At 44.4% G+C, this 20,162-nt stretch overlaps 1 protein-coding gene across 1 annotated transcript in view; it reads left to right on the top strand.

Annotated features, from left to right (window-relative positions):
• The window catches only part of LOC144766757 (maestro heat-like repeat-containing protein family member 1), a 73,901-nt gene extending 55,682 nt beyond the window's left edge, over positions 1–18,219 (top strand). Inside the window, exons 16-17 of the mRNA XM_078650505.1 lie at positions 14,832–14,898; positions 17,555–18,219. Of these exons, the coding sequence (XP_078506631.1) occupies positions 14,832–14,897 (66 nt within the window). The 3' untranslated portion in view covers position 14,898; positions 17,555–18,219. The remainder of the gene's footprint in view (positions 1–14,831; positions 14,899–17,554) is intronic.
• Positions 18,220–20,162: the final 1,943 nt, after the last annotated feature.

Here is a 20,162-nt window from a genome sequence, read left to right as displayed (position 1 = left end):
TCCTCTTATTCTTCAGGTGTTTTCTGCATACACATGTGCTCCCTTTTATGCATCTGTGGCCTGCTCTCCCCTTCTTTCTCACATACTCTTTCTGCTCTTCTATCTCAAATTCAATCACCATTTCCTGCACAAAGTACCTATCCCTCTCTATCATCCATTTCTATCTATTTTGTGCAGCTCTCACCCCTATCTATTCACAATGCACCGCAATTCCACTACACAAATACACCACACACTTCCACCCCACACAATTTCAAAACTAACAACTTGAATACAACCAACATAATTCCACTGGACACCACATCCATCCACTACACTCCAAACCAAAAAACATAAGTAAAAGACATAGGGCCATATGTATCAACATTCCGTTTTGCGATTCCTAAATAGCGATTTATTAAGGAATCGCTATTTAGAAATCGCAAAATGGTATGTATGTAGGAAATCGCTTATTTTTAGTGATTCCTTAAAATTCCTTAATTGCGATTAGCAAATTGCAAATCGCAATTAAGGAATAATTTCCCATTCATTTCTATGGGCCAGGAGTCCCATAGGAATGAAGGGGAAATTTGCGAATCGTAATTTGCTAATCGCAAATTGTGAATATTTTCAAGGGTGCAGGGGTGTCTCAAGAACACCCTGCTGCACCCCTGAAAATTATATGTGTGCGCATATGGCGCACATACATGCCCTAAGGGCATGTATGAGCATCACATGGCACCTTTTGATAAAAAAAAATGCTTTTTTTAAAGAATTCGCAACTTATCACCAACTAGAAGTTGGTGGTAATTTGCGATTCCTTAATGGCATTTTGGAATGTTTTTCTCCTTGATACATTGCATTTAAGGAATCGCAAAATTTGCAATTCCTTAAATGCAATCGCAAAATAAGGAATGGCAAATTTAGCGATTCCTTATTTTGCACCAAAAATGTTTCATACATACCATTTAGAGAAAATGGATTCGCAAACGCCGGAATTCTGCGAATTTCAGCGTTTGCGAACCCATTTTGCCTTGATACATATGGCCCATTGTCATTTACATCTATAGCTCTAACCGTGCAAATTCGAGACCTATTGTAAAATCATGCAAGCTAATATATGTGAAGGTCTCTGCTCATTGGCTGGGGTTATGACAATGGTGATTAAGTTGATCAGTGCCTAACAAAAGCAAGACAATGAAAGGCTCAGATTAGATGAATAGTTTAGAGAAATGCAACAGCACCAAAAAAGAGGGAAGAAAGGTGTCTTAGAATATGTCAGTCACAACAGCAGTCCCAGCACTAGCTAGTTACTCTAACACTTTACACTGGTATTGCATGTATGTATGCATAGATATTTCTCAAATCTGAACTTCAGAAATATTGGAGTAACGATATATGGGCCAGCCCATCAAATAATGAACTCCATTTGGGCAGGGCAGTGGAAGCATGTACTCCACTGACCTGGTAGCCATACAGCTCACCGTATTGAGGGATTTCTGACAGCATGAAAATCCCATGATAGGTTGTAGGACTTCAGTCAATAATATTAAAAGTTGGGGAAAAGTCCAGCTGGCACAACTACAGGGTCAGCTTTGACAGCGAAGTGAACAGATTGGTTGAGTTTCATTGCTGCAATTTCACCCTGATTCAAGAGCAGTTATTGCGCAAGAGGAAATTCTTGTTGAGTTTTCCTGTAGCTGGATAGTAATTTCTTCATTTTTTGCAAATTCTTTTTATTGAGTTTTCAACACATTTAAGATCACACTACTGTATCACTGCATAGCACTCCATCCCATGCCCCCATTGCACAACATCCCATTTAGTTCTGGAATACCATGAAGTAGACGTCAGTTAAGTCTGCTGCTACCAATCCGGTTCACTATAGATGGATATGTGCCATGGAGAACTGTGCACTTTCCACCAAGAACTTCCTATGTGTGGCCAGCTCTGTCTGTTTTGTGCTGTACTTTCCACTGTCCCCAGATTCTATCATACTTTTGTGGTTACCCTCCGGATCTGTACTCTGCTTCCGCAGCTAAAGAGCAGTTATACCATCCCTCTGGCTACTTTGAGATTGTTGGGGGGCCTGCATCTCCAATGGCCTGCTTTGTGACGTTTAGCAAAAACACAACCGGTCCCAATCATCTGTTTTTGTCCCCTTACCCATCCCATCCCAGAAATACTTCCATGATAGCCAACGTGGGATTGTGTTCTATCAGAAGTCGGCATACCCTTTGTAGGTTAGGGTATAGCAGGATCCAATACACCTGAATCACCTGGCATTTCCATACCACATGCATGAAGGAGCTTCTGGCCTGTCCATAACGAAAATATTCAGGGCAGCAGTCTCTCCCCATCCTTCATAGCCTCTCAGGGGTTTAATATATTCTTTAACCTGGTCTAATCTCAGGTGAGGCAATATTACCCATTTTCGGCTGCCATTGTTTACCTTAATCCATTTGTCATCATCCAAGGGCTGCAGGTCTGACTCATATCTTTCCTGCAATTTGTTTAGCCGGTCTGGGACATTTAGCACCAGAATTCTGTATAAGCAAGATCTGCCTTTCCTGCCAATAGCTAACATCATGAGTCAGATTTCTAATGGACTGTACTCTTGTGAGCGCTGTTATGTGGCCCGTGTGCCTAACCAGTGCATGTCCGCACAGTAGGTAAATAAACAACTGGGATCTCTGTAAATCCTCTTTAGCTTCAAGTTGGTCGTAGAACATCACATGGTATGTCTGCCAGATGTCTCCCTATTTACAGATCCCAAACTTATCTCAGTGCCCTGCAGCCCTACCGTTTCCGTTGGGCATGTACCCATGCACAACAGCTTCTTCCTAGTAGGCAACCTCCAGTTAATCAATGGAATGGCTGGAACGGCTAAAATGGCTGGAATAGTGGGCAGGAGAAACTCCCCATATAGCCAAAACCCTGGTGCTTACCCGGTAAAGGGAGTCTGCTTAAGTTTCGTGGCTGGGTCCCCCCGGTCCCCAAAGATCCAGTCATTAACCGCCAGCAGCTGAGCTGAGCTGCCCAGTATTATAGTCTGATGTCTACTGCCCCTAGTCCGCCATCACAAAGGATTGAATGCACTCCTTATGAGAGATTCATGGCACCGGTCCTCCCTACTTGTAGCTATTGATGTTGAACTGTAGGGTTGTAAACCAAAGGGTAAGGATTTTCTGGAGGTAGTGCGGCAAAACATGCAACAGCTGTGGCAATGCCACCATTTTAAAGAGGGCTATACAACCTCATCATGGAAGGAAGCAACAGTGGTCTCAATCTTTAAAGAAAGGTGCAAAACGTGTCCTGGCATGCCAAAGGCCCATTTAGTTAATAGATGCCACATATAAGGTTTTGGGCAGAGTCCTCCTTGCACGCTTGAAGGATTGGGCATCAGAAAATTGGATTCTGTCCAATACTCAATATGGTTTTAGGAGAGGGCGGGGTACAACTGAACAATATCTTAATTCATCTTTAATCATTAATAAGCACAGAAGGTCCTTGAAGAGTTCTATCCATATGGCCTTCAGGGACCTATCTGGTGCTTTCGACACTGTCAACCGAGATAAATTATGGGCTATGTTGGAAGGTATGGGTGTGGAAAAAGCGTTAGTAACCCTACTCCCCAGTCATCACTCCAGTACCACAGCCATAGTAAGATATGGCAGTAAAAGGGAAAAAACACATACTTAGATGCCTGTCAGATTTTAGCACATTACACAGAAAAGGTCAGTAACTTCTCATACTTGGGCAATCTTTTTAGCAAACTGTTGAGATGGGCACCTCTTTTAACCATAAGAGCACAGCAGACAAGTAGGGTGATGGATGCACTATTCCGTTTTGCTTCTAAATTGGGGACAACTTTTTGTCTTTATTGCATTGTCCCTAGGGAGCTGGGGGTCTTGTCCTTTTTCCTGTTTGAAAATTAATAAAAGATTTAAACCATACATTGGGGCACAAGCCTGTGAAGGAACTAATTACCCTTTATAGCCAAATGTTTCTCTATTGCCAGGTATGGAGCTGGGGTATGGGACTACGCTAAAAACCAACAGTTTGTAGGAATCGAAAATAAATTCATGAAAAGATTACTGATGCTCCCAAAAAGTGTTCCTACCTCTTTTGCCATACAGAACTTAACTAGAATTTATGGAAGACCGTATAGGCAGTGCCCCTTTTCTTCTATAGGCCAAGATAGGGACCTCTGAGGATTTAATATTTTCATGTGATGGTATTAAAGATTCCCACAAATCAAACAATGTCTTAAAGGTTCCATGGTTTTAATATTTAGAGCGGATTTACCATGAGATTGGTCTGGAATACTTTATTGAAAACCCTGAAGGAATTCCCCGAAATGCCAAAGGAGTTTTCAAGAAGGCATACTGTTCCAGGGGCAATAGGCTTATTAGTTACCAGCATGACAATATTGGAGTCCCCTGTTTGCTTCCTGCCCCTGCACAATGTTATCTATTTATTTCTACTAAGTTACAGTTCTGATTTTATCTAACCAGGTTCTGTTTATGTACTGTGCACTTTGTTGCCGGCATTTCCTCGCCAAGGAGGGAGGTCAAACAAGGTTATGCTCTGCCCATGTTATAATGTCTCAGTTTAAAGAACTATGGACTTTGTATTATTTTGCATATTGTATAAATCAGAGAGAACTAGATTTCTGGTCCCATTACTAAGACATACTCACTCTTGCTCGTATTGATGGTTCTTACCGTCTTTGGCTACGGCTGAAATCTGTATTGCAGTAGCTAATTACATAAGAGACTCCATTGCGATCAGATAGCCTTAGGAGTAAAATCTGTACAGAGATTTTACCTTTTTATGATGAATTGTGTATGTATTGTATTATAATCATATTAATGTGTAAATCTTTTCATGGTTCTCTGAGCTGAAATAAAGTTATTCTTGACTTGACTGGCTCTATACTCTATCATGATCGGGGGGAGATCTATCCCACCATATTTCCCTTAATTTTGCGTGTCAACGGGGTCATATTCCTGTCCCAGCTTTCCTATGGGTCTCATGTGTTAGAAATTGGGTTTCTGGTTGGCAAAAGAATGCAGCCTGTCCAAGCAGAAGCGGTAATCCTAGTCAGGGTAAGCTAGATCCACACTAAAAGATAACCTGTGTTCACCCTCTGGTAGCTTGGCACAGAGCAGTGAGGCTTATATAAAGAGACTCCATACAGGTTTAGAAATACTAACACTATTATAAACAAAACAAGACCACAATGACAAAAATCCAATGTATAGAAGTTGAGATATTAAATGTTAAAGGAATACATGCAGTGAAGCGCTTAGAAGCAAGTAGCATTAAAAAAGTTACTTTACATCTTGCTGGACCGGGTCAAAGTCAACGTTCAGGCTGACCGCATGGAAGGGCAGGCCAGCTACAGGACCCATGCAGGACCAAGTGATCAAAGTACCTTTCCTGGTCACAAACAGTGAGATGGGTCGATCTGTTCCACGTAGTGATGGCGATGTGTCAGTTCGGAAGATGAGTGCTTGAGTCGAGAGGTGTTGAGTGATGTGCCGCACCAGATTCTGACACACAGTCGAGGGGATGCCTCGATCTCACCAAGCTGCAGTGGCAGAGATGCGCTGTCCGATGCATTAATCTCTAGAGGCAAAGTGCTGGTTCAAATGTGATGTGGCAATTAAACTCCAGCAACAGTGTTGATCACCGGTTCTATTACACACAGACAGGAGATGCGCTAAATTCCATGTTGTAAGTATCTGGGCCACTTCCAGTAAGCTTCAAACAACGAAAGAGTGTAAATCAATAAATGTATAGAAGCACAAAAGGAGAGAAGATGAGTATGCAAGTCTTATTAGATTTGTATAGGAAGCCCTCACTCACCACCCTGGATGGTGACATGCTTCATCATCGGCCCCACCGGGAGAAGCCGAATGCCTCCCCGGTGTGCTACAACGCCAGGATTACTGCGGAGCTGGTTAGTTGTGAAGATTATGTAAATGTGAAAAGGGTTTAAAAATGTCCAGATTGTGTCTCACATAAAAACTTTATTCTGTGTCCAATCTGACATATTAAAAGCAATGTGTTTAGGAATCTACCAAGTTAATTGTTTGGCTATTTCCACTTAAAGTGTGGTCAACATGTTTCTGCCCTTGATGTGTGATTTACTGGGCATTCGTCAGGACCATGGGGAGTGTACCTCGGCGGTATGGGCACGCTAAGGCCCACCCTGACCAGAGGACCTGAAAGTTAAAAATCAGTGTAAAAAAAGGTGCAAAATGAACAATAAATAAAAGATCCACTAGGTCTTTGGAGGGGGGTGGAGGCGAAAATGGCACACCGCCCGCAACGCCTGGCACCCGTTCGATACCTGCGTGTAGCCTCTAACCGGACCACTTCCAGTAAGTTCAGGCACAGGAGCAGGGGTAAGGACTTTGAAATCCCTGAGTCTCAAGCAACAGGAGGCAAGCCACAAGCCCCTGGAGATCACTTGGCGGTAAGGCAGAGTCAAGCTCTCCTTCAGCAGAGTCCGAGAGCAGCAGACAGCAGGGCAACGCAAGATAGAAGCAGGCCTTTCAAGCTTGCAGTCTAAAAATGAGTCATTTCAGCACCACAACAGTCCTTCTGATAGATTCAGTTCAAGATCTAGAAGTGTCTGATTTTCGGGGTGGGGGTCAGAGACCCAGTACTTATACCCAAAAGTGCCTTTTCATGTGAGGGTGTGACTTCAAAGCAGCCCTCTGAAGTGCATAGGTTCTCCTTTCAACTCAGTCCTGTCCATCAGGGATAATCTGTCCTTTTTGTGAGGACAGGACACTGCCTATTCAAGTGACGTGTTAGACCCTCCCTTCCACCCTGCCCAAGCAAGGCCATCAGAATGCAGATATATTCTGATAGATACATCTGCCGTGTGGATTCCTCACCTTGTGAATATCCCCTTGCGTCAGCAACATTCGGAAATTCTTTTCGTAGCCTCGCGCCGACGTGGACTTCTACGTCATAGAGACACGGCATCGCACAAACTCCGCTGACGTCACCGACGCCTATAATAGGCCCACGCTGGCGTGATGACATCAGTTCCCTTTTTTCCGCGTCGTCGACGCTAGCGGTTTCGGGAATCTTAGTAGCCAACTGGTACTTTGTTGCCTTATTGTTACAGCTTTCTGCTTCTTTGTATCTTGTCTCTTCACGATGTCGACAAAGAAGACCGGCTTCAAGCCCTGCAGGGAGTGCGGGAAAATGATGTTCATAACTGACCCGCAAGAGGACTGCATTTTGTGTTTGAGCTCTGATCACGATGTGGATGGATGTTCATCTTGTCGGAAGATGAACCCGAAGGCCTTGAGGGAAAGAGAGACCAAACTCCTGGTAGCAAAGCTGAAGGCTGGGAAAGGAAAATCTTCGAGGTCTCGTTCTCGAAGGGCGAGGTCGAGGTCGAAGTCAAGATCCAGATCTCGAGAGGAGTCGTCTTCGAGGTCCGCTTCAGACCAGGCTTCGAAGTCGAAGAAGAAGCATAAGAAGAAGAGGCATGAGTCCCGACGTCGTTCCGGTAAGGAGTCGGGCTCGAGGTCGAGGTCACCGAAAAGGTACGTTCTAAGGTGGTTACGCTGGATGTCTCGGATCCTGAAGGTGAGGCCTCGCCTTCGGAGTCGCGGGTACAATCGCCGACTCCAGCTTCGAATCCGTCTCCGGCGCCGTCCCCGGCCCGAGATGAGGAAGAGGTTCAGGTGGATGTGGATTCTGCGCCTGCCGAAGAGCCAAATCCGAACCCTCCACAAGACCAGCCTGGGGGTTTCCAGCCACCCTTTCCAGCCCCAGGCCAGGACCCATCAGCGTTTTTGAACGCTATGTGTGGCGTCTTTTCAAGGGCGTGGTACCCCTCTGGTAAGGAGTCGGGCTCGAGGTCGAGGTCACCGAAGAAGGTACGTTCTAAGGTGGTTACGCTGGATGTCTCGGATCCTGAAGGTGAGGCCTCGCCTTCGGAGTCGCGGGTACAGTCGCCGACTCCAGCTTCGAATCCGTCTCCGGCGCCGTCCCCGGCCCGAGATGAGGAAGAGGTTCAGGTGGATGTGGATTCTGCGCCTGCCGAAGAGCCAAATCCGAACCCTCCACAAGACCAGCCTGGGGGTTTCCAGCCACCCTTTCCAGCCCCAGGCCAGGACCCATCAGCGTTTTTGAACGCTATGTGTGGCGTCTTTTCAAGGGCGTGGTACCCCTCTGGCGCACCTTCGGGTCCCATGGGTCCTCTGGCCTTCAATCTAGGAGTCCCTCACTCCTATCCACCTGCTCCCTTCATGCCCTATATGCCGGCTCCGACGCCGCCATGGCAATATCTGGCTCTGCCGAGGTCGTCGACGCCGGTTCCGGCGTCGCCCGCTCCAGATCGACCTCGAGAGCATCCCACTGGGCCATCGGATTCGATACCGACGTCGATCCCGGCTCCGTCGGAGCCGTTGGTGGATCCGGCTGCGAGGCATGTAAAGGAGAAGTCCAGAAGGGAAGCACAACGCCTTTTGGAAGAGCGAAGGTATATAGAGTCGCATCCTGATATGGAGGAAGGTGAATTGGAGGAGGACTGTTTTGAGGAACTGGCTGATGCTGGTAGCCTGGATTTCTCTCCGGAGTGGGAGTTGCCATCAGGCTCTGATACACCTTCTAAGGACGTCCAGCCTTATCATGTAGTGATGAGGAAGGCAGCGGAACTTCTTCAATTGACATTGCCAACAGTGGAGTTTAAATCCAATCTTCTCACAGAGGTTTTGCATTCGCCTAGTTCTGTGGTAGAACCATTGCTTCCGTTTAATGATGCCTTAACGGAACCCATTTTGGAGATGTGGAAAAAACCACTGTCAGCTCCTGCAGTATCCAAGAGTGTGGCGAGAAGGTACAGGGTTGCACCTGAAGACCCTGCTTTTTTGACATCTCATCCATCATCAGAGAGTCTAGTCATACAAGCAGCCTGTTCCAAAAAGAATGTGAGCGCCTTTCCTCAGGTCCCCGGTGAAAAAGAGGCAAAGAAACAGGATCAGGTGGCTAAAAAGACCTTCTCCTCTGCAAGCATGGTGTTGAAGTCGACTAATGCCACTTGTCTGATGGGGAGGTATGTGCATGCCCTTATGGATACTATGTGTACTTTAGCTCCTAAGATTCCTGATGCCAACAGGAAGGATTTTGAGGAGGTAATTTCGGATGCACATGCAGCGGCTCGCCAAGTGATACAGAGTGGTCTGGACACTGCGGACTCGGTGGACGTATCATGGGCACTGCGGTTGCCACTAGAAGATCAGCTTGGCTGAAATCCTCAGACTTTTCGGCAGATGTTCAGGCGACTTTGCTGGATCTGCGGTTTGATGGATCTGGGCCCCGATGTAGGTGGCCTATTACCGGTCGGTAACGGACGATTTCGGCCGTTACCGACCGGTATTTGTGATTTGGCATGTAGGGGGCATTTTATTTACAGAATCGGTATATTTACCGATTCGGTAAATTTACAGATTCGGTAAAATACCGAATCAGTAAATTTACCGATTCTGTAAATCAAGATGTAGGTGGCACTGTAATCAGTGCCACAGGCCCTTACCTAGTGTACATGCACATCTGTGCATGTACACCTGTCCCATGTGGCACACAGACATGCCCTAAGGGCATGTCTGTGTGTCATATGGCACACAAGCCTGAAACAGGGGTGCAACAGGGTGTCAAAGTGACACCCTGTCCCCCTTGTAAATTCGGTAATTTTACCGATTCTGTAATTACCGAATCGGTATTTGCTATTGAATCCTACGGGCTTTAAGGCCCATAGGAATCAATGGTAAATACCGATTCTGTAATTACAGAATCGGTAATTACCGAATTTTACAGATTCGGTATTTTTACAGATTTTTTTACCTACATAGCAATTACCGAATAGTGAATACCGAATCGGTAAAATTCGGTATTTACCATTCGGTAATTTGCTATTACCTACATCTGAGCCCTGGTCTCTTTGGAAAAAAGCTGATACGGCCTTGGAGAGATTTAAAGACAGTAGGGCGACTGCTAAATCTTTAGGTCTCCAGATCAGAGGTTCTTCGGCCAGGAGATTCAGGGGTTTTGGTCGCTCTTCCTTTCGGAATTACCGACAAGGTCAGCAGCAGCAACAACAACAGCAGCAGCAGCAACATTCAATGTACAGATCTTACAGGGGAAAGCAAAGAGCGCGTCCTCGTGGACGTCAGGCCTCTTCCTCCTCCACCTCCTCCAACCCTCCAGCCACAGAAAAGCAGCCCTAGATCCGCCATTCAGGATCATGTGGGTCCGGTGGGGGGTCGGCTTATCCATTTTCTACGGGATTGGGAATCGGTTACATCAGATCTTTGGGTTCTCGATCTTGTAGAAAATGGGTATGCCCTTCCCTTTCGGGAATTCCCTCCCAATTACCCTCCTTGCCAAGGTTTTTGCACGGAGGAACACCTGTTACTCCTGCAGGAGGAGGTTCAGACTCTATTAAGAAAGGGTGCGATAGAGGTGGTCCCAGAGCAGGAAAGGGGTCAGGGATGCTACTCCCGGTATTTCCTGATTCCCAAGAAGGATGGCAGAGTTCGTCCAATTCTGGATCTCAGGATCTTGAATCTCTATCTAAAACAAGAGAAATTCAAGATGCTCACCCATGCTCAGGTTCTTCAGGCGCTGCTAGAAGAAGACTGAATGGTGTCGCTCGACTTGCAGGATGCGTACTTTCACATCCCAATCCTGAAGTCGCACAGGAAGAATCTCCGTTTTACGGTGGGATCGCAACACTATCAGTTTGCGGTCCTTCCTTTTGGAATTACTACTGCGCCTCGAGTCTTTACCAAGGTGATGGCGGTGGTGGCAGCGCATCTCAGAAGGTCGGGAATTCCTGTATTCCACTATTTGGACGACTGGCTGATCAAAGCAGAGTCGTCAGAGAGAGTGCTCCAACATCTGCAAGAGACAACCCAGTTGTTGTACAGGTTGGGTTTTTCGATAAATGTACCCAAGTCTCACCTGGTGCCCTCCCAGCGCATCCTGTTCATAGGTGCTGTACTGGACACAACTGTATGTCGTGCATTCCCTCCTCCTCAAAGGATTCGCGACATACAGGAGATGATTCCTTTATTTTACAATGGAGCGGTTGTTCCAGTCCTGAAGGTCCTTCGTCTGCTAGGTCTGATGGCTTCCTGCATTCTGTTGGTCAACCATGCATGCTGACACATGAGGGCGCTCCAGTGGTGCCTCCGCAGGCAGTGGTATCAACACAACGGAGATCTCAGGGAGTCAGTGAGGATCTTCAGAGAAGCTGTGGCGGATCTGTCTTGGTGGGGTGTGGAAGGCAACCTGTCTCAGGGGAAGCCTTTTCAGCTGCCTCCTCCGGTGGCCACAGTAATAACGGATGCATCCACACTAGGGTGGGGTGCTCATCTGGGGGATCTGGAGGTCAAGGGTCTTTGGTCTCCAGAGAAAAGGTTGCTTCATATTAACCTTCTAGAATTGCGAGCGATACGTTTGGCGCTCAAGGCCTTCCTCCCTTCCCTTCACGGTCGGTCGGTCCAAGTCCTGACGGACAACACGACCGCGATGTGGTATATCAACAAGCAGGGAGGAGTGGGGTCACAGTGTCTCTGCAGAGAGGCTCTGCATCTCTGGTCCTGGGTTCAGGACCATCAGATTTGTCTGATGGCGAATCATCTGGCCGGAGTTCTGAACGTGCGTGCAGACAGTCTCAGTCGGCAGTTTTCGGCCGACCACGAGTGGAAGCTTCACCCGGAGGTGGTTCGTCACGTCTTTCGGACTTGGGGGACTCCTCAGGTGGACCTGTTCGCCACTCGCGAGAATGCTCACTGCCTGTCATTCTGCAGTCTCCAGTATTCGATGCAAGGAGCCTTGGGGGACGCGTTTCAGTTGAGTTGGGGAAGACAACTCCTTTACGCGTTTCCTCCCATACCTTTGATTCCTCCGGTTCTGAGGAAGATTCGCCAAGACCGGGCCCAAGTCATATTGCTCGCCCCGGATTGGCCAAGAAGGGTGTGGTATACAGATCTTCTCCACCTCTCCTCTCACCCGCCGCTCCGTCTCCCTCACAGGGCAGACCTCCTCTCTCAGATGGAGGGGCAGGTTCTACACCCCCACCTCCAGACATTACACCTTCATGCCTGTAGATTGAACGGCGCAACCTGAATTCCTTTTCTCTCCCACGAGATGTGGTGGATGTCATTCTTTCAGCTAGACGTGACTCCACTAAGTCCATCTATTCATATAGATGGTCTAGATTTGTCACCTGCTGTGGAGAGAAATCTGTTGACCCTTTGAAAGCCCACTTATCTGATGTTCTCCAGTTTGCTCTCTTTTTGGCGCAGCAAGGACTTGTTGTTGCCACAGTCAAGGGTTATCTCTCGGCTTTGTCCGCGTTTCTATGTTTGCCGGACCAGCCGTTTTTTTTTCAATTCTCCTGTAGTTTTAAGATTTTTGAAGGGTCTCATTAATAAATTCCCTCCTACTCCCTTTATTGTGCCTCAATGGGACTTAAATCTTGTCTTAACATACTTGATGGGTGCTCCCTTTGAGCCCTTACACAAGTGTCCTATGAGGCTTTTGACTTTTAAAACAGTCTTCCTGGTTGCCATCACCTCGGCAAGGAGGGTAAGTGAGCTTCAGGCTCTTAGTTCCAAGCCCCCTTTCTTGACCATTCATGCTGATCGAATGGTTCTTAGGACCAGGGCTGCTTTTCTCCCTAAGGTGGTGACTCCTTTCCACCTTGGTCAATCTATTACCCTACCTACCTTTTATCCTCCAACACACCCTTCCAAGGAGGAGGAGAGGTTACACCGTCTGGACCCTAGAAGGGCGGTGAGCTTTTACCTGGACATATCTAAAGACTGTCGTGTGGATGACCAGCTCTTCGTTGGTTTTGCTGGCTGCAAAAAAGGAAGAGCGGTTCATAAAAGAACTATTTCAAGATGGATCATTCTCTGTATAAAGATCTGCTACTCTTTGGCTGGTAAGGATCCTCCAGAGGGAATAAGGGCTCATTCTACAAGAGCTAAGTCTTCAACCTCGGCTTTGTCTAGAGGTGTTCCTGTAGAGGATATTTGTAAGGCCGCAACTTGGTCCTCCCTCCACACTTTTGCGAGGCATTACTGCCTGGATACCGAGGTGAGGAGGGACGGCCATTTTGCGCGTTCTATCCTCCAGGATTTCCGGGTGTAGCAGGGTGCACACCCTCCTCCGGGAGTGAAGACTGCTGTGGGACTCTATTCACAAGGTGAGGAATCCACACGGCAGATGTATCTATCAGAAGAACAAGTTACTTACCTTCGGTAACGCTTTTTCTGGTAGATACAGTATCTGCCTGTGGATTCCTCACTGACCCACCCGCCTCCCCGTTGTCCACTCTTCTATACCAGAATATCTGCATTGTATTTATTTTATGGTCGAAGAAAATTTGTTATTTCAAATGTTTGCTTACTTTGGCTTCACACTGTGTGTGTTACTTTGACTATCATGTACTGTGTATACTATGTACGTTTCTACTGTCATTGGTCCGTCCGTGTGCCTCGAAGACACGGAAAAAAGGGCGGAACTGATGTCATCACGCCGGCGTGGGCCTATTATAGGCGTCGGTGACGTCAGCGGAGTCGCGTGCGATGCCGTGTCTCTATGACATCCAAGTCCACGTCAGCGCGAGGCTACGAAAAGAATTTCCGAATGTTGCTGACGCAAGGGGATATTCACAAGGTGAGGAATCCACAGGCAGATACTGTATCTACCAGAAAAAGCGTTACCATCTCCCCTTTTTTTAAATCTAATGACTTTGATCATTAATTGGGCATTAGATTCAATGATATAGGATATATATATTTTTTTGTTTGTGTAAAGGAATGGATGTTTAGGAAGAATGTATGTGTTGTGTGCGTGCGGCTCTTTACCTGTTTTGTGCATCATTTATTGAGCTAGTGTTAATATGAATCTGATTAATTACAGATATATTTGCACTGTTTCATTGTGGTGAAATCATATCTTTCAAAAAAAAGTTTTTATATGGAAAAGTATATAAATGTTTTTATAAATGTTATAAGTGTAAAATGATGTTAAAAAAAGGAAAAAAAGAATTTCTCTATTGTGAAATAAAGTAAAATGAGAAAAAAAATTACAATTTGTGTAGATATTGTCAGTATATGCCCTGTGGTGGAGAGACTATTCTTACGATAAAAGTACCTATAGGTCAGGAGGGAGTAATTTTCTATTGGTTTGTTTTCTTTCCCCTCTACTCCCTGACTTGAATGTAACTTCCAGAGGGGGTCCCCTTCACTTCATTATTCACCATGGAAACTATACTCCATTCTCAGAAACACAAGGAATTCTTTACGTTATTAACAAGGAATGAATGGTGTAGCAACTCAATCCGTCTCTCATCCACTGGTTCCCTTAGAGAGCTAGAGCTGATTTCTTAACTTCAAAGCTGGTTTTAGTGCACAGTGTAAATGTACAGAGGTGGAATTTATCTCCTGAAGGAAAAAGAGATTATTTAAAACAATTACCCTTCTGACTACTAGACTAACCTCTTCTGCGAAACAAAATACACTGGGGTTGATCCAATTTGTGGGCGAGCAAGGATCTATGGGCTAAAAATTCCCTTTCACAATAGGAGCAAATTTAGCTTTTTCTATCCTCACTTCTAGACTAGACAAAGAATTTGGCTGGCCTTGGCTTTAATCAATGGAGAAAAAAGCTCCTATTCCTTGGGGTCAACCATTTACTGGCAATGCCCACAATTTGGTTTTTTTTAAAAAAAAATAAGTCAAAGGTTATACATGTTGTCATGTCTAAATAGCCTTCTTGTTTCCATTCTCTCTATCGACCAGCTTGACGACATGATCAAAATGATGAAAAGCACTCTCCGGTTGTGCGAGTTCATACTTTCTAAGTAGGGTGAGTTAAGATTTTGATTCTGTTTTCCTGTCAATTTGAGTGAGAGTGTGAGTACTATCAGACTAAAAGGATCACACAACAAACCATCACTTATCGATGGGGGTCACTGGAATGTAATGTAAATGTAGGGTGGATTTGTAGAGAGCTGCTTGTCACCCGTGAGGGTCTCCAGGCACTTTTTCCATACAATAATGGGTTTACTATACTTGCCAAACAATCCACCCTATGCTACATAGTTTACAGTTTTTTTACAAATAAATGTTTTGCTAGTTTAGAAGAATCAAAAATTACACATGGTGTTGCTCTGTGGCAAACGTTAACAACTCACCTGAATTTATCGCCCATGTGTTATACTGGTACTAGAGAGGCAAAACATTTTGCGAGAACAGCATTAATATTTTATAAAACAGCAAAATAGTATTGTCACAGAATGTACTACATTATGCTGCATAATGTGCACTGTGTTCCATAATTTGGCCTTCCTATGTGTCTCATGAATAACAATATTGTGGGACACTAATATCATTGATAAAAAAATCAAGAGACAAAATATCAAAAGGTAAGTATGTAAAGATTTTCTGTACCTAATTCAACATATGTGTACCAAAATACATATACATATATCTTTATTTATTTGGAGTTAAGAATGGCAAATGTATATGTCCCTTTGTGCATTTACCCTTTAATATTTTGTTCCTCGATATTTTGTCCACAGTATTACTGTGCCACGATATCCTTGTACTAGACGTTCAAGAGTACAATCGGCCCTTTTTAGTCTCATAATTCCAGAGCCACTTATAATATATGGCCTTTGGTTACTGTTTTAAATTACATTACAGTTATGAGGGTTGAAAAGGAACGAAATACATAGGTTTTCAAGAGCCTAGGGAAATATGTAACCAACAATGGAACTAGCGAGACTGAGCGATCACATCCCATTGGTGCTGGAGGAGGAGAGATTTCGGGGTAGGGTTGTCCAAAGCACTCATCATCATAAAAGAAACACCTCTATTTTGGGGAAGATTGGGTGTAAAACCTTTTAGAAGAGAACTACTTTACCAATTCAGAGATTCATCATGTGAGAATAGAGCCACCAAGAGCTTGGCTGTAATTCCTCCATGGATGCTTTGTGATTGCACAGAAGAGCAAAATAATTCTGCAAATTTGGTACAGATGCAAAGGGGGGGTCCATGAGTAAGCATCGTTATCTGCCCCCTTGAGTCCGCCCAACACTGTCATGGAAACATGGACCGACTGACCTCTAGTTGGCAGTCCCGACCGCCTAATTATGATGCAACCACACATGGTGCGGTCACATACTTACATTTCCCTATGGGAGCATGTGTTGTGGCTATAAATCAGCTGTAGCACAAGCTCCCATAGAGAAATGGGAGGCCGTGTTGCTCCCTGCACCACGTGGCAGGCACCTCAAGGTGCCTGCCACACAGTGCTGGGATCAACGTGCCCCATTGGACCCCAACCGGAGTCCGCAACAGAAGGGGCCCTGCTAGAGGCCCCCAAACACGCTTTCCAACAGGCTTTCCATGTCGGAAGCCGGCATGGAAAGTCTGCCCCGGAAACCGTGCATCATAATTAGGTCTCACGGTTTTATGGTATTTATTATTTGAACATTTCCGTCTGTATTTGTCCATATTTATTTTTTGGCCAGCTTATTGGTATTTATCCATATTTAATTTGTGTTGTTTAAATAGATGAGGTGATAACTCGTGTATTTCTGCATTTATTTAACAGATAAATGTGGACTCATACTTAAATGCCTGTCAGGTTTTAGCACATTACACAGTAAAAAATAAAAACATAATAAACCCACATTAAAGAAATAGTGTAATAACACATATACATGTTGAGATATGCAGTAATTTAAGGACATATCATTGAGTTTTGTAGCTCCCCTTGCTGTCATTATGTACAGCTACTGGCCTGAAAGTGATTAATCTCAGCATGATGAATCACTCAAAAGTAGCTAAATTATCTGTATTTTTCCACTTTCAAAAATAAATACAGACAGGGGAGACAGTGTTTTCTGTCTGTGTTTATCTGTAAAAATCAGACAAACGGAAATCAGGGAACCCTAATCATAATATGGACGGTATAAAAATGCGTCCATATGAATTACGGGCCACACTCCGACAGGCCGACGGGCTCCTTGAGCCTGTTGGAAGCCAGCTGGAATGACTATCCAGTTTCATTTCCGACAACCGAAATTGTATTTAGGGGGTCAATAGTGAAACCAACCATCTCGGTCGGAAAGCTTCCGTTTCGACCGAGATCGTAATCGACCCCTAGGACTGACATTTATCAGGCCTGTTTCACATTGTTAAAAATAATCTGTATGATTCCAAAACAACAGGGTGTGACACTGGAGAAGACAAGAGGCACCTGCTGGAGTACAATATTGTATGGCAGCACATTTTCATAAACTGCCTCACCTCTTGTCGTATTTGAAGAGTCACAATCTCTTCAGTGCTGACTCCCCCGTCACCTTGGTTAACGTTATTCAAATTCTTTGCAAGCCAAAGTTGAACACAGAGCAAAATATATTTTATGAGCTCCTGGTGCCTCTATTGCTTGCTGGACTGTGAGGATGGGCAATTGCTTACTTGACCTATCTGACCTTGTACTTTTCAACTTTCAGGTTTCAACCTACTTACCATTTCTTTGGCCTTGGATCCCTAACCATCTCCCTTTCTCATAAACATTCATTGCTGAAACACAATATCCCACCAGAGGACATCCAGAGAACCATTAGAAATCCTTGAACAGTAAAGCTGCACCAGCCATAGAGAAACATGAAGATTTGACTTTTGTGATTTGGCGAAGGATGACAACCGCATCTCAGGAGTATGGCTGAGGATCACTTCGAATGATAACGAAGGACTACTTCCCCGTGGTCTGATGCTCCTACATCAAATCATTCACCAATATCATCCATGACATGTTAGTTCATAATAACTTGAGCAATATTAAGCAGTTGTTCAATAGTCACTGTACAGCCATGGTGAATTTTAAATTGCTTACTATTTGTAATGTAAATCTTACTGTTTAACATGTTTGTATTGCAAATGCTCTTGTGCAAACTCTCGGAATGTCAACATTGTACATTATTTTATGTAATTTAATTTAATTTAAGGGCCCTTGGCAGTAAACAAAAATGTTTTAAAAATTAAATCACTCTTGTCTTTAATGATGACTCTCATATATTCTTGGCTACATGACTGGCATAATCCTTCAAGACAGAGTTTCAAAACTAAGAAGGTGTGGGGTATGTTGCATCACAATGCGTCACTCTTGAAAAATCACTCTCAGCAATGTTTTTCTATGCAGAATTTAGGATTTGGATGGAACATGCTTCTCCAATCACATTCAAAAGTCTGAAACACAGAAACACACTGGTCTTTGTCTATTAGTTCGCTTGGCTCAGATCTGTGCAAGGGAAACAATATGAAAAAAACAATTCTGTTCATTAGACTAATTTGTAGGCCTGGGCGGTAAACTCTGCTACCCTTGAGGAGTTTGTGGACTTTTTCTAACTCTGCACTCCGCATGGACCGCAGAGCTTCTAAAAACTCAGCATATTGGTGTGCAGCAGATTCTTTCCTCTCTCATGGCTCGCCAATATTGAGTTAGCAAGAGCGAGCTAGGAAAATCCAATGCTAGACTATCTCCCGGCGAGATTTCTCATTGCAAGGGGTCGCGGTAGGTCATTACTGCTCATGTTGGGAAACCTGCCACTTGCATTGAGGAAGCTGCCACTCGAGTATAACATCTCAAGTGGCAGAAGGATGCACCCTTTTGAGCTAAAAATCAGCAGTGCAACTTACCTCACTCCATCGCTTGCGGAACTCCATGGAGAGTTTTTTGGTCACTCCGCAAACTCTGGCCAGGCCTCCTACTTTGTCCCTTGTTTACGAAAACGCTTAGACCAGCCATTAAGAATTTAGAAAACCGCATTTACGGAAACCACTATAAAAATAAATTCCATGTTGATCACATTTAGGAATCTTCTTTGGCTATTCTCAACGATCATCGTAATTTGGGGTGTTCAACGGACAAAAATAATCTTACTGTTTAAACATACATCTTTCTTAAGGAAATAAATAAAGGACAAAACTAAAAAAAGTGCACCTGTGCAAAAGCCCCTAACTTGCATGAGAACTTTACCCCAAATTATTTTGTCTACTCCTGACTCATTCTAAGAAGGAAGATATATACCTCAGGGTCACATGACTTCTCTGTCACAGGTCAGAGACGAGATAATTAGAAAACAAACGCCTGCCACTGTGTGTCTCTAAATGTCCTTTGTGAGAGAGAATTTGCTTGTTGTTTAGCAAAAGTGGGAGGGATGGGATCAGATAAGCAGGATGAGGGTTTGGTGCTTTTTATGGCAGGCTTAATACTGCAATCTCTGGAGGGATTTCTTTCTTCATGATGCCTCTCATTACTTCGTCTTTACTTGATACATGAAAACTCATGTCATATGGTATAGTGCCTCACTAAAGGCCTTTACTAACTGACTCTTGGGGTACAAGTCTTGACGGCTTAAGGAGATTTGATTGTGTGAAAATTGTCATAACAATATGATAGTGCTACTTTTATTCACTTAATCTCCCTGTGCCTTAAAAAATGAATGTGTCCCTCTGTAATGTAACTGGTGTTCATGTGAGGAGCTCTGATACCTTTGAGTCAAGTGTGCCCTATATAAAACTGAAAAGAAAGTGCTTCACCCAACAACAGGTTGCCAGGCTCACTCACCAAACAATGGGTTTTCATGCCGTTCAAATAGGAAACAGCCATAACCAGGCGAAAGTACAATATAACCCTTTCTCTCCTAAGGAGAGGGAGAAAGGCTTTCTAGAGAACTGGGAGCAGTACTTGTTCAAAGGACATCCCATCTGATGAGGTAGAGGCCATTCTTGAGTCGTAAAAAGGAGTGCAGGTGGTTTTACATAGCTTTGCTGACCTGACAACAATGGTCGGCTTGAATTCACTAACAATATATAATATTTAGTATTTTTATTCTTTTATCCCAAATTTATTGTGACATTGTTAGTACTGATCTTGTTGAGATGACTGTTGTAATATTTAGATAATACTAGAGGATAGGATTTAATAAAAACCCATTATATTAATTATCTATTGCCTGTATAATGAATTGAGTAGACACAATTGGGGTAGGCACATCATGGTTCCTCCAACTACGCTGTTAAGTGTGCTCACAAATGGGCTTTCTTCTAATGTGTATG

This window comes from Lissotriton helveticus, chromosome 7, assembly GCF_964261635.1.
Source record: "Lissotriton helveticus chromosome 7, aLisHel1.1, whole genome shotgun sequence".
Lineage (NCBI taxonomy): Eukaryota > Metazoa > Chordata > Amphibia > Caudata > Salamandridae > Lissotriton > Lissotriton helveticus.
This window is presented reverse-complemented; position numbering and strand designations above follow the sequence as displayed.